The 14,528-nt window shown below is 48.7% G+C and overlaps 1 protein-coding gene across 2 annotated transcripts in view; it reads right to left on the reverse strand.

Annotated features, from left to right (window-relative positions):
* The window catches only part of ABCC3 (ATP binding cassette subfamily C member 3), a 49,362-nt gene that overhangs the window by 11,232 nt on the left and 23,602 nt on the right, over positions 1-14,528 (reverse strand). The window contains exons 13-26 of one of the 2 annotated variants that reach the window (XM_043904152.1): positions 14,288-14,434; positions 13,788-13,875; positions 13,353-13,419; positions 13,008-13,134; positions 12,750-12,926; positions 6,978-7,145; positions 6,469-6,661; positions 4,834-4,948; positions 4,515-4,662; positions 4,210-4,417; positions 3,614-3,924; positions 2,283-2,482; positions 2,014-2,140; positions 880-981 (exon numbers count right to left, since the gene is read on the reverse strand). In XM_043904152.1, the coding sequence (XP_043760087.1) occupies positions 880-981; positions 2,014-2,140; positions 2,283-2,482; positions 3,614-3,924; positions 4,210-4,417; positions 4,515-4,662; positions 4,834-4,948; positions 6,469-6,661; positions 6,978-7,145; positions 12,750-12,926; positions 13,008-13,134; positions 13,353-13,419; positions 13,788-13,875; positions 14,288-14,434 (2,178 nt within the window). Of the gene's footprint in view, positions 1-879; positions 982-2,013; positions 2,141-2,282; positions 2,483-3,613; positions 3,925-4,209; positions 4,418-4,514; positions 4,663-4,833; positions 4,949-6,468; positions 6,662-6,977; positions 7,146-12,749; positions 12,927-13,007; positions 13,135-13,352; positions 13,420-13,787; positions 13,876-14,287; positions 14,435-14,528 lie in introns of those variants that run through there. The other variant, XM_043904153.1, reaches the window with a different exon arrangement.

Below are 14,528 nucleotides of genomic sequence, written 5' to 3' on the forward strand. Positions count from 1 at the left end.
GTTTGAGAGTCTAGAACGGAAGGTACAAGTGCATATTTTTGCATGTGGATGGGAATCATCCAACAGAGGGAGCAAGATGGATGATGTAGCATGTAATTAAGGAAGTGAAGTCCTCGGGTAGCCATGCGAACAAGTAGAGGGAGTGGACTTTCAAACGAGAAGGGACATTTCCTGCTAAAAGAGGGAAAAGGTGAAGGGACACAGGCAGGTTTGAAAGTCTAGCAGCAGGAAGGCTGGAGGGAGTTCACATCTCATAACCTATTTCCTCACTGAACTGTTAGGCAAGGTCGATGGCTGAGCACAGGGAGTGGGAGCTTAAGGAAAGGGAATGGCCAAAACAAATCTTTCTGAAACTGGAAACACATGCTTCTTGGAGAAGCAAGATGGGAATACCCGGCAGTGGTGTGTGGTTATAAACCTGAAGTAAAATCAGTGATTTTCTCCAGTAACATTTTGGCAGTTGAGCACCGGCCTGTAGAAGGTAGACAGATGGGCTCAACTGGAGAGAGGATGACTGAGAGAGAAGGGCAAGGGAGGTGAGAGCGTTGGCACTGGTGGAGCCCAGAGTCCAGGCTGATGAACTCGTGGACCGAGGGACAGAGGCAGGTCACCGGACTGGCGGTCCCAGGGAGGACAGAGTACTGTGACTGAGGAGGGCTTGGAACATGGGAGCTGTTATCTACTCATCAGGAATTGCCTTGTCCAACTCTGAATCCTCTACACCTCCTCGCATAGACCTCTGGTTGACACTCATTAAGGGTTGAATGAAAAGCCACCTGAAGAGCTGGCCTAGGGGGATGTAGGGATGGATGGTGGGCCATCAAGCACCCCTACCAGCTATTCTCAACTCTGCCTGCCCCAGGCTGATTCCATACCCACCTCTGTCTCCGTCTTGGAGTACTCCTTGACTCTCTCCACAGCCACAATGTTAGACTCCAAGTCGGACATCATTCGTATCATCCAGTTCAGAGCCAGCGTCACCTAGCCAGAGGGACTGGGTCATAAGTGGGGCAATCTGTACTCCCTTGACATGGCTACGGGAGGAGTTCAGACTCCTTCATTATGCTCCTATCCCAACTATGACCCAGGTGGGCCTGGGCAAACCCACAGCTATGCCACCTGGGGCTCTAATCACAACTGTACCTCAGGCAGTGATAATGGCCCCCCATCCCAGTGTTTCTCAAACTTTAACATGCACAAGAAAGATTTCCCAGAGAATCTTGTTAAAACGTAGCTTCTGATTCAGTAGGTTTGTGGTAGGACTCGAGAATCTACATTTCTAACAAGCTCACAGATGATGCAACTGGTCCTCGGACCACACTTCGTGAATCAAGAAGTCCTGATAGACACGCAAAAGCCACAGCCCCAGGCCCATTGTATCAGAATCTACAGTTTAAGATCTCCGGGTGATCCATAGGCACACTGAATAGTTTGAGAAGACTGACCTGTCTGGATTGTCTTTTATTTATCAAAACTCAAAGACTTGAGTCACCTGAGGCATTGCAAATATGATCTGCTTACAAAAATTCCATTTGCAGTTGTTTAACTTTTTGACAATATCAGCTGATATCAGGGTGACCTGCTCAGGCTCTAGTTACCTGCTCCAGGTACTTTCTCTGTAGGCTTGTGAAATAAGGTGTAGTCTAGCTCTCCATGTCCCTGCCCCAGGACCCCTGTCAGGGTTGACCTCTAGATCTTGTGCAGGCACAGCAAATTTCTATTTGTCTCTTGAGGCCAAGCTCCAAGGTCATTTCTCCAACACTCCCAGGTAGAGACCTCCTCTGGGCTCTTATCTTTTGTCCTTCCTCCACTAAGATCTGCACACCCCAAAGTATCATCCCCTGCTGGTGGGAATGACTCTCCATGCCTGCCTGGGAGCTCACAGTTTGGGGGATCAAAATCTGTGGCTGGTCCCCATTTTGGGTAGAGTGGGGTACTCAGGAGATGCTTATGAAACCTGTGTGGCCTCTGCCCCAGGGGTGGCCCTACTTTGGGGCTGAGACCTCTGCGTACCTGTAGGGCATAGGACACAGACAGGCCCACCAGTCCTGGGCTCAGGCTGCTTCTTCCAGTCACAGCGAAGAGCGCAGCAAATAGTACAACACAGTTGCCCACGAACTCCACCCGGATCCCCAGCCACCTGTAGAGATCAGGCAAGGAGGAAACGGGGCGGATGCAGGAAGGGGGCTGTTTAGAGGAAAGGAGGGGCTTGACCCAGAACACCAGGATCTCTCCTGCAGAGACTCATGGAAGGAGCAGGGGCTGACGGAGTGGTTTCTGACCTATTGGAGGCAATGTAGGGGTAGCAGCTCTTCTGGTTGGTGTCCACCTTAGCATCATTGATGGTCTCGAAGTCCTGGCTGCGGCCATAGGCCCGGATCACACTGGAGCCAGTCACTGTCTCCGAAAAGTGGGAATAAATGGGCGAGCGGCTGACAGATTCCAGCCGCTTCAGCTGCCGTGATGTAGCCACATAGAAGCGCTGACAGAGGTTGGAGAGAGAACTTAGAGTCAGGACCGTGGAATCCCAGCTCAGTCCTGAGTGTCCCCTGGGCCCATCTGAGCCACCTCCCCGTCAGTCCCACTGCCCCATAAGACCTCACTCCCTTCCCTCGCCCTGAAGAACCCAAGACTTGGGATCCTGATATGGCTCCATGAACTCCTCCCACTGTCTCCCCTCTGCTCAGCTCTGCTCAAGTCTTTCAGGCCACTTTGTCCACAAAGCCTTTCCCGATTGCCTCTTAGCTCTTGGCCCCTCATTCTGCAGGCCTGAATTATCCCACTGACTTCATTTTGCTTCCCAAGTCAGTGACAATGCCTATCTCCACTTAGGGGCCTGGCAATATGTTCACACAATGAAAATTTTGAAAAATTTGCAAAAATAAGATAATTTTGTATTCTTTTTCTTAAAGAGCCTCTCCCGACTCCACCCCTCAGTTGTTTAAATGTCAGCCCCACAAAACCACAGTCTGCCTCCATCTTCCATCCTCTACCCCATGGGCCCCAAGATGGCCAGAGCCATGCAGGATGTACAGTTGAAAGTCCCTGTCCCAGGACAGAGTGCAGCCCAGGTCAGTCTTCACACACAGGCCTGAGCTTCTACCACTTGTGGGTTACCTTCATCAACTGATTAATGGCAGGACAGGGGATCAGCAACACAAATGCCTTTTAGAGTTAGCTGTATCTGAATATTATCACTCGTCTATGTTAAAAAAACATGTAAGTTTATATGATATGCATCATATATCATACATGCATCATATGATATGGCATGTAAGTTTAGATGATACCTAAAAACAAGGGAAGGATAGTGTGTCTTAAACTGTTGACAATATTTTATTAAAAAATAGCCAGCAGGAAGGAGTTCCAGGGCCAGTCATAATTGACAAGGATTTAATTTTATCCTATTGATAACTCTATGAGGTTGGATCTGTGATTCTATTTTACCCGGTGAGGAAAATGAGTTTCAAAAAGGTGTTTACTGAATCAAATCCAGCTGTGAAGGTGAAGGGGGTGTGCCCTCCCTACATCTGCCACTGGGGACCCCCAAGAGAGCCCGGCCCACACAACGGCCATGCTCACGCTAAGTCATGCCCACTCACTCAGGGCGCACCTGGACAAAGAGGTAGAGAACAGCCAGAGGAAGGATGACCACAGCAAAGAGCGGAGTGCTGGCCACAATGACCACAAGGGTGGAGATGGAGTTGTAGAAGGAGTTCAGCAGCATGAGGATGGTGGGAGCCAGAATCTCATCAATGACGTAGACGTCCTTGGAGAAGCGGTTGAGGATGCGGCCGGAGGGCGTCGTATCAAAGAAGGACTGTGGCGAGCGCATCTTATTGTGCAGCAGCGCCTGGTGAAGCAAGCGGGCAGCTTGGACACCGCCCACCGCCATCGTGATAGCTGACAGCATCACCAGGAGCCCTGATGGAGGAGGCAGAGGGGTGCTTGTTCACCTGGGCCAGGGGGCAGAATGCAGGGGCAAGTTCCGAGATGAGGGATCTCCTCGGTGAACTAGGTAGTCTCAAAGGCAAGGCATAGCTAGGATGAGCTGGACAGGCCCAGAGGCAGGTAGGGCAGGTCAGGGAGTCACTAGCGTTGTGACGGTGGAGAGAGATTCAGAGGCAAGGGCATGGTTTGGGGGACCCAGCAGCCCAGAGATGAGGAAGGGAACACTGGCGCCCCTTCTAAGTATCTCTGCAGGCTCACCTTGCAGAATTCCCAAGGCAGCGTAGACACCCAGTCTGTAGGAGGTGCTGTTCTGCTGGTTGTCCACCGCAGCCTCATCGGTCCAGGCACTGAGCCACACATTGGCCCCAATGGCAGCTGCGCTTTGACCCCCATACAGCAGACAGATGACCAGAGTGGTCCAGAGCCCCACAGCCTTGGCATAATCCCAGTACACGCTCAGCTTCACCTGTGTGGCCACAGCGGTCAAAGAGAGGACTCCCGTGAGCCCCAGGAGTGCTAGGGGCCTGCCACCCTCTCCAGCCTTCCTCGCCCACCCTACTCACAGTGCCCATCTCTGTCTTCTCCTCCTGGGTCAGCACATGGCTCGCCTTTGCCTCGGTTGCCAGCACGACCTTTTCTGCCGCACCCGGGCGCCTCCTGGGTACAGACCGACCCTGGCCCTCTCCTTCCGAGGACATGGAACTCAGCTGTCTGTGGAGGCAACAGGTCAGGCCCAGAGAGGCAGCCTCCAGCACAATCACAGACAGAGCCCCAGCGGAGCCCCAGGGAGTGTTAGGGAGAACACCCACCTGCCCCACTCCCCAGCAGGGCGTGGGGGCCCTGACACCATCTCCCAGGGGTGGACAGTTCTCAGGAGCTCACCTCAGAAACTGCTTCTGGACCTCGTATGTCACGGGCTCATTATCTGTCAGGTCTGTGTGATTGCTGAGCGTGTCTTCAATCATCAATACCCCTTCATCCTCTTTGTCCTCTAAGGCTACAGTGGGGAGGCAGAAAGGAGAGGTTGGCAAGCTCACCCTGCAAGGCCCTGCTATCCCCCAGTCCCACTCCAATGAAGAGGACTGAATGGATAAGCAAAAGGGAAGATGAGGGGGACTGAGAGGGCAGCAAGAACAACAATAAAAATAAATGACCAATTTTGTGTGGAGAAAAAAAGGGGCAGCAAGAAAGACTTATGTTAGGTAGGAAGAAAAGCTTCCCTTCAGGGACTGTGGAGAAGAGGATTCAAATATAAGGGTCAGGAGCTTGGGCTCTGGAGTCAGCCTGGCTGAGCTTAAATCCCACTTCCTCACCACATGACTTTAGGCGGGCATGTAAAGTGGGGATAATAATAGTACCTACTTCATCGTGTCATTGTGAGGATTAAAGGAAAGAATGTGTGTCAAGAGCTTGCAACAGGCACTGCTGCTGCTGCCAAGTCGCTTCAGTCGTGTCCGACTCTGTGCAACCCCATAGATGGCCCTTAGTAAATGCTCGAGACATGTTAACTGCATATACAGAAGTAGACAAGAAAGCCCAGAAGGTCTGAGAGCCAGCCCAGAGCCTGAGGTTGAAGAGCCAGGACTGAACAGCAAGGGGGTCTCAATGTCTCAATATGCTCCATGAGAAGGGGATTTTTTTGTTTGTTCATTGCTGTCTCAGTAGTACTATTAATAGTGCTGTCTCACTATTGCTGGAATAGTGCCTAGACAAAGTTAGTTGCTCAATAAATAAATATTTGTTGATAAATAAATGACTTTTCTAGGCACTTCCATAGTCAAAGCTATGGTTTTTTCCAGTAGTCATGTATGGGTGTGAGAGCTGGACCATAAAGAAGGCTGAATGGCAAAGAATTGATGCTTTTGAACTGTGGTGTTGGAGTTGACTCTTGAGAGTCCCTTGAACTGCAAGGAGCTCAAACCAGTCAATCCTAAAGGAAATCAGTCCTGAATATTCATTGGAAGGACTGATGTTGAAGCTGAAGCTCCAATACTTTGGCCACCTGATGAGAAGAACTGACTCATTGGAAAAGACCATGATGCTGGGAAAGACTGAAGGCAGGAGGAGAAGGGGACGATAGAGGATGAGATGGTTGGATGGCATCACCGACTCAATGGACATGAGTTTGAGCAAGCTCTGGGAGATGGTGAAGGACAGGGAAGCCTGGCTGCAGTCCGTGGGGTCACAAAGAGTTGGACACGACTGAGTGACTGAACAGCAACAAAAAGCACTTGCATATTTACTAAACAATTCATCTGTAAAACAGCCTTGCTGTATAAGCTGGGCCTGGGCCCATAGGCCCTTTCGACACATAGGAAGACTGAGGGAAGAGGAGGAGGGACTCGACTCCATCCAGTTTACTTTCCGTCTTGCTGATGTCTGACATCACATGGATGATCCAAGTACTCCAGAACCTCCCTGCATAACACTGGGGCTGTCCAGAAACACTCAGATGCCCCAGGACAGGGGAGATGCAGGGAGGGGAGGGGAATATGAAGAGCCAAGAATGGCAGATACCTGGCCTGTTGTCAGCTTCCTGGTGCTCCTTGTCCTCATCAGGTGCATAGTTGCGGAGGAAGTTGGCAAAGGAGCCATCCCGCTGCAGCAGGGCCGAGTAGGTGCCCATCTCAGACACGTGCCCGTCAGATAGCACTATGACAAAGTCCGTCTGGGGCAGGAAGCTGATGCCGTGCGTCACTAGCACCCGGGTCTGGGGAGAAGGCAGCAGGCTATCACTCCTACTGCCCTCAGCACACACCCTTGGCACAGTGCAGGGCCACGGAGCAAGCGTGAGGTGCTTGAGTACCAGCAACATGAGCAGGCACATCAGGGACTCAACCTGTGCTCTCCAAAGTCAACTCAGTGCCCGAGGGGCATTCCCTCCCCTGCCCCAGGTTTCCCCTGTTGCCCAGCCTGTTCCTTAGGCACTCCATATGTCCAGGTCTCACCAAACCCCTTGGCATCCCACCACTCCTTTCCTGTAGCCTTATCTTCATTTTAGCCCCCTTAACCTCTGGGAGCCTCACCTTTCCTGCCAGCACACCTTCTGGCCCAATGACTTGGTCAAAGATATGTTTGGCCACATGGGAGTCCACGGCTGACAGTGGGTCATCCAGCAAAAAAATGTCGGCATCACTATAAACAGCTCGGGCCACACTGACGCGCTGACGCTGGCCCCCAGACAGGTTAATGCCCTGATGGAGAAGGGAGGTGAGAAGTGTGTATTGGGTGGAAGAGAGTCAGGCCATCACAAGGGAGGCAAAAACCCTGTCTATTGTCATTCAGCAAGGCAGACCTCTAAATTCACATTTCATATGCCTGGTCCTGTCCCTGGGAGGCTCTAAGGTCATGGACGAAGGGGTGGTGGCTCTCAGAGTCCTCCTAGAGCAGGTGAGGACAACTTGCTCCCTGCCCAGCTGGTTTCCCTGCCTTCCACCATCTTACTCTAGGATCCTGGAAATCCCCAGGAGGTCCTTAAAAGACCTTTTAGTCTCCCATCGCCCAAATGGTCTGCAGATGACTTTCATAACAATTATCCCTTCTGGTCCTTATGTCAGTCTTTCCAGGGAGGTATCATTAGCCCCACTTTCTAGATGAAGAAACTAGAGCCCAAGATGTTAATGACTTTGTCCAAAGTCCCAAACTATTAAGGGCAAAAGCAAGAATGGAAACCCAGCATCCACCTCAGAGTTCATCAACCCTGAGATCATTCACATACCAGAGGGAAAGTAAGATCACTCTTAAACCCATTATGCAGAAACTCAGACACATAGCAAGGCAGAGCCCAGAGGGCAGACCCCAGAGGGCAGACCCCAGAGGTACACCTTACTTTCCTGCCACCAGCTTTCCTCATTCCCTCTGGAACAGGCTCAGCTCTTTAGGGGTACCCTAAGAAACTGACCCCTGGGGAGAGCAAATTTGGGGTGGGAGCTGCAGCTGCTGAGAAACAAGGGGTGGCCACGGCAGCTATAGTGACTGAGACATGTGAACATGCCTGCAACCAACCAGTCTTCTTCCTTCAGTGCTACTATGTTCCGGGCACTAAATTCGGCTTGTGAGGTCAGTGTGGGTCCAGGAGAGATGGCAAGGAGGAGTTAGATTGTAGATGGGGAGGTCTGCTCTGGGTTCCAATAACCTCGGACTCCTACTTAAAAGTTTATCATCCCCACTGCCAGGCTCAGGCCCAAATCACTTCCCCAGACCAACAGGAGAGCCTCCTCACTGGTTCCTGTGCCTTTGGGCCCCTCCACACTGCAGCCAGGGCAACTTTTCAAAATGCGATTCATGTCCCTGCTTAAAACTCTTCACTGACAAGTTGAACATCAAAATGAAAAATGATAGTAATGGATTATAACCCATGGAATCACATAAGAAAACATGAGCCCACATTGACAGAAAGACACTAAAGGATAAGTAAAAAGGGAGGAGAGGAAAGCTCTTTCTTAGAGTAAAACGCCAACTAATAATCACAGAAAGAATGGAGTTACAAACTCAACATTTGGCCCACATCATAGTAACATTGACTCAGGCAAAAATCAATGAAGGTTGTAAAGTGAAATCATCAATGGACGATGTCATCTCAATCAAGAGATCAAAGTTAACTTTAGTCAGTAAGACATGAACTGACATCATGTGCCTCCTGATATGACGCACGAAGGATACAACATTACTTCTTTGGTTTCCCAACCCCCTGCAAAAAAAAAAAAGTATATATATGTGTGTATATACATATATACACACATATATGTACCCTAAATCTGATTGTGTTCAAATTGAGAAACTTTTTGCCAAATACCTAGCCTGTACTCTTCAAAAGTGTTGATATTCTAAAAGACACACTGGGACTTCCCTGGTGGTCTACTGGTTAAGGATCTGCTTTCCAACGCAGGGGACGCGGGTTCAACTCCGGGTTGGGGAACTAAGATCCACATGCTGTGGAGCAACTAAGCCCTTGCACTGTAACTACTGAACCTGCCCACTCCACTCGAGAGCCTCCGTGCCACTAACTGCGGAGCCCACGTGCCCTGGAGCCCGTGTGCCACAGCTAGAGAGAAGCCTGCGGGGCGTAAGGAACAGCCCAAGGAAAGAGCTCTTATACTGCAACAAAGATCCTGCGTGATGCAACTAAGACCCACACAGCCAAAAATAAATACATAGATGTTCAAAAATAAAATACAAGACAAAGACTGAGAAATTATCCAGATTGACAGAGAACGAAGAGATATGACAACTAAATGCAACTCATGATCCTGGCCTGAATTCTAGACCAGGAAAGAACACAGCTAAAAAAGACATTACTGGGATAAACGATGACATTTCGAAGGTCAGGCAGTGATTTTCAGATAGTAACACTGTATTAATGATAAATTTCTTGATTTTGATAACTTAACCATAGATCCCTAAGAGAATGTCTTTGTTTTGAAGGAATATACGTTGAAATCGTTAGTGTATTAAAAAGGAGGTGAAACTATAAAACTCTTAGAAGAAAACACAGGAAAAAAGTTTCATGACACAGAACATGGCAATGACTTTATGAATATAACATCTAAAGCACAATCGACAAAAGTAAAAATAGAAAAATTGGATCACATTAAAACTGAAACCTTCTGTGCATCAAAGGACACAATCAGCAAAGTGAAAAGGCAGCCTTCAGAATAAATAGAAGACAATATTTGCAACTCATATAGCTGATAGGGGGTTACTATCTAGTATATATAAAGAACTCCTACAATTCAACAACAAAAAACTAAACAACTTGACTAAAATGTGGACAAAGGACTTTAATAGACATTTCTCCAAGGAAGATATACAAACTGCCAACAAACACATGTAAAGGTGCTCAACATTATTAATGACTGGGGAATGCAAATTGAAATGTCAATGAAATATCACCTCACATCCATTAGAATGGTTATTATAAAAAAAGCAAACCCCAAAAAACAAACAACCACCCCAGAAAACAATGTGTGCAAGTTGTACCCTTTGTGGACTGTTGGTGGGAATATAACATGGTGCAGCCATCATGAAAAACAGTATGGCAGTTCCTCAAAGAATAAAAATATAGAATTGATTTACAAATTCCACTTTAGGGTATCTAGGGTCTTAAAAAGGCCTTTCCCCACCCATGTTCATAGTAGTATTAGTCACAATATATGAAAGGTGGAAGCAACCCAAGTGTCCATTGATGAGTGAATGGGTAAGTAAAAGCTGTTGTTTAATGGGTACAGAGCTTTAGTTTTGTAAGATAAAAAGAGTTCTGGAGATTGGTTGCACAACAGTGTGAATGAACTTAACACTACTGATTTATATACTTCAAAAGATTTTTAAGGTAAAGATTTATGTTATGGGGACTTCCTTCATATTCCAGTGGTTAAGAATCTGCCTTCCAATGCAGGGGACAGGAGTTCAACCCTTGCTTGGTCGGGGAACTAAGATCCCACATCCCATGGGGCAGCTAAGCCCTTGTCCCACAACTAATGCCACCACACTCTAGAGCCCATGCACTGCAACTAAAGAAACCCTCCACCACAACCAAGACCCAGCACAGCCAAAAAAGAGATTTATGTTATGTATATTTTGCAGCAGCCAAAAATTAATACATTAATAAAAAAATAAAAACTTTCATTGATATCCCATGGTTTTTAGGGTAAAGATCAAAACCTTAACTAAAGTCATCAAAGTTCTACCTTACCCTGCATCTTTTGCACACTGCTAACCTCCAGTCACACCAAGTTGCATCGAATGCCCTCCATCCTTAACCCTAACACTAACCCTCAAAGCAGCAACAGTTAGAACCGGACATGGAACAACGGACTGGTTCCAAATTGGGAAAGGAGTATGTCAAGGCTGTATATTGTCACCCTGTTTATTTAACTTACATGCAGAGTACATCATGTGAAATGCCAGGCTGGATGAAGCACAAGCTGGAATCAAAACTGCTGGGAGAAATATCAATAACCTCAGATACGCAGATGACGCCACCCTTATGGTAGAAAGCGAGGAAGAACTGAAGAGCCTCTTGATGAAAGTGAAAGAGGAGAGGAAAAAGCTGACTTAAAAGCTCAACATTCGAAAAACTAAGATCATGGCATCTGGTCCCACCACTTTATGGCAAATAGATGGGGAAACAATGGAAACAGTGACAGACTTTATTTTCTTGGGCTCCAAAATCACTGCAGATGGTGACTGCAGCCATGAAATCAAAAGATGCTTGCTCCTTGAAAGAAAAGCTATGACCAACCTAGATAGCATATTAAAAATCAGAGACATTACTTTGCCAACAAAGGTCCATCTAGTCAAAGCTATAGTTTTTCCAGTAGTCATGTTATGCATGTGAGAGTTGGACTATAAAGAAAACTGAGCTCCGAAGAATTGATGCTTTTGAACTGTGGTGTTGGAGAAGACTCTTGAAAGTCTCTTGGACCGCAAGGAGATCCAACCAGTCAATCCTAAAGGAAATCAGTCCTGAATATTCATTGGAAGGACTGATGTTGAAGCTGAAGCTCCAATACTTTGGCCACCTGATGAGAAGAACTGACTCATTGGAAAAGACCCTGATGCTGGGGAAAGACTGAAGGCAGGAGCAGAAGGGGACAACAAAGGATGAGATGGTTGGATGGCATCACTGACTCAATGGACATACGTTTGAGCAAGCTCTGGGAGTTGGTGATGGACAGGGAAGCCTGGCCCTGTCATGGGGTCACAAAGAGTTGGACACAACTGAGTGACAGAACTGAACTGAACCCTTAAATGTTTTCCATCACCCTTGGTAAAAGCCGCAGTGCTTACAGTAGACTTAAGGCCCTATGTCTGCTGCCTGGACCTCACTGACTTCATTTCCTCCTCCTCATCCCTGCTCATTCCATTCCAGTCACACTGTTCTTCTCGCTGGTCCTTAAATGCCCCAATCACACTCCTGCCTCAGAGCCTTTGCACTTACTGCTCTCTCTGCCTGAAATGTCCCAGACAGGGCTTCATGCTCCTGGATATAGACCACTCCTTCACTCTGTTCAAGTCTCCAACTCTCAGTGAGGCTTTCACAAAGCATACTGATAATACAACCTTGCACATCCTTTCCCCTTAGCATTCACCTAATATTATATATTTTACTGATTTATCTTGCTAACATCTCTTTCCCCACTAGAATGTAAACTATATGAAGGCAGAGATTTTAGTCTGGTGTATTTACTAATGTATGGCCTGCCCGTGTGGTGCTAGTGGTAAAGAACCTGCCTGGCAATGCAGGAGACATAAGAGATGTGGGTTTGATCCCTGGGTCAGGAAGATCCCCTGGAGGAAGGCATGGCAACCCACTCCAGCATTCTTACCTAGAGAATCTCATGGACAGAGGAGCCTGGAGGAATCAGTCCATGAGGTCACAAGGAACTGTACACGACTGAAGTGAGTTAGAACGCACACACATTTACTAATATATAATATTGCCCGGCATATAGTAGGTATGTCATAAAATCTGATGAATGATAAGAGCTTCTTCCTTAGCTGTTAAGATTCAGCTCAAAAGTGATGCTTTTCCTTATGTAGACTACCTCCTTTACTCCTTCCCAGTACCTTGAACAGGCCTTTAGCCTGGCCTCCAGGACATTCTACAGCCCCTACCTGTTTACAAGTCAGCTTCCCCCAGTGATAGATCTGCTTTACCAGTGCCTTGCACAGAGTTAGGCATGATATCATTAATAGATGAATGTGTGAATGAATGAATGCTTATTTGGATCTGAGCTGGATTGAGGTTGGCAGCTCTATGTGCTAACTTCCCCAGAGAGTGAGAGAAGAGACTGTACCTTCTCTCCAATCTCCGTCTGGTCCCCGCCAGGCAGAACCTCCAGGTCAGCTAGCAGGGCACAGGCCTCTAGAGCCTTCTGGTACCGCTTGGGGTCCAGGGCTTGACCAAATAGCACGTTTTCCTGAAGAGTGCAGTTCTGGATCCATGCCTGCTGGGGCACGTAGGCCACAGAACCCTGGCCAAAAGAGAAGTTTACCTCGGGGTTTGCCCAAGGCCTGGCCAAGCTTCCCTTCCCAGTAATCTCTGCCCCTCTCACCTTCACATACACCTTGCCTTCCAGCTTCTCCATCTCTCCCAGCAGGGCAGACAACAGGGAGGACTTCCCACAACCCACAGGCCCCACCACTGCCACTAGTGCCCCTTTTGGCACCTGGATATCTAGGCTGGGGATAAGGAGACAAGTAGCCCAGTCAGAGGAGGCATCGAGGTTTTGTCCCCCACCTTCCACCTGAAGACCCAAGCTCTCCTCCTTTTCAGACAGCACCTGAGGCTCTTCCTGCTTCCCAGGTCAAAAACTGAAGAGTGGGAGTGGGGTGAGTTCTGCTATGATCTGAATTGCGGTCCACTTTAGGCAGCTGAGAAGGGAAGGAGAAGCTGGTACCTGTGCAGGGTGGGTGGCAGGTCCTGGGCCCAGGTAAAGGTGCCATTGTGTATGATGACATCGTAGCCTGGGAAGACAGAGGTGCACAGGGTCAGGGAGCCCAGGGCAAGGGGGAGAGGATCCCTGGGTGGAAGAGCCCTAGGGAAAGGAGCAACGGGGAGCACAAGGAAGCTTGGGGGTGGTGAGGGGGAGGTGGCAGGACGTCCCAGGGAGGAATAAGAAGCGCCCTAGAGGAGGAGGGTAAGAAGGAGGAGGCCTGGGAAGAAGTAACAGAGAGTAAAGAACCAGAAGAGGAAGAGGGCAGGCACAGAGTGAGGGCAGATGGGAAAAGAGGATGAAGAAAAGGAGGTCATAAGAGAAAAGTTAAAAACTTAAAACAGAATTTTCTGGAGAAGCGGCTGGGTTAAGGGAAGCCCAGGGAGAGGCTGTCTGGACCTGGGGTGATGGTCTTTCTTTCCACACACTGAGGATCAAGTTCATCTTGGCTCAGGAAATGCTGGATCCGTTTCAAAGATACACTGGTCTGCATGCAGAAGGGTGGGAGTCAGCCCTGGAAGCTATGCCTTTCTTACACCTATCTCCTCTTACCCTTGCTGGCCCCCAACTTCCTGGGTGAGGCTGGACCCCCTGAGGGCCCAGATGCTGGTGCTGGGTCCCTTCTCATGACTGAGTCTTGGCTGGCTCCCACTGCCAAAGATAGGGTCCATGTTGGTAAGCAGAGGCTGTCTCCAGAACTTGCGTTTCCAGAAACCCTACCTAACCCTGACTCCATATGGCCCATGAGTCTATTAACCTCATTCATCTTGGAACAATTCTTCATAATGCCAAACGGCCCTCCCCTGATTCCCATAACTCTCCCTGATTATCCCCTGACCCTAAACAGCCCCATCAACCTGCCCAAACTCCACTAGAACCCCAGCCCTACCCAGGCTTACCTGGGCCAGGTTGCTGATTAACTGGGGCAGCATGTTGAGGGGAATTTTTAAGATGTTGAAAAGCGACACGGACACAAAGGCCTTTTCAGCATCCAGCACATTGTTCTTGTCCACGGATACATATACTCCGAGGGTGGTCAGGGTCACCTGGGCAGTGGTGGGGATGGGTGTCAGGGTGGAGTCTGCTGGGTTCAGAAGCCCGGGGTTGGCCAAGCAGGAGATGGGGCACCAGCCCAGGTAT

The sequence above is a fragment of the Cervus elaphus genome, chromosome 5 (genome assembly GCF_910594005.1).
Source record: "Cervus elaphus chromosome 5, mCerEla1.1, whole genome shotgun sequence".
In the NCBI taxonomy this organism is placed as follows: Eukaryota; Metazoa; Chordata; class Mammalia; order Artiodactyla; family Cervidae; genus Cervus; species Cervus elaphus.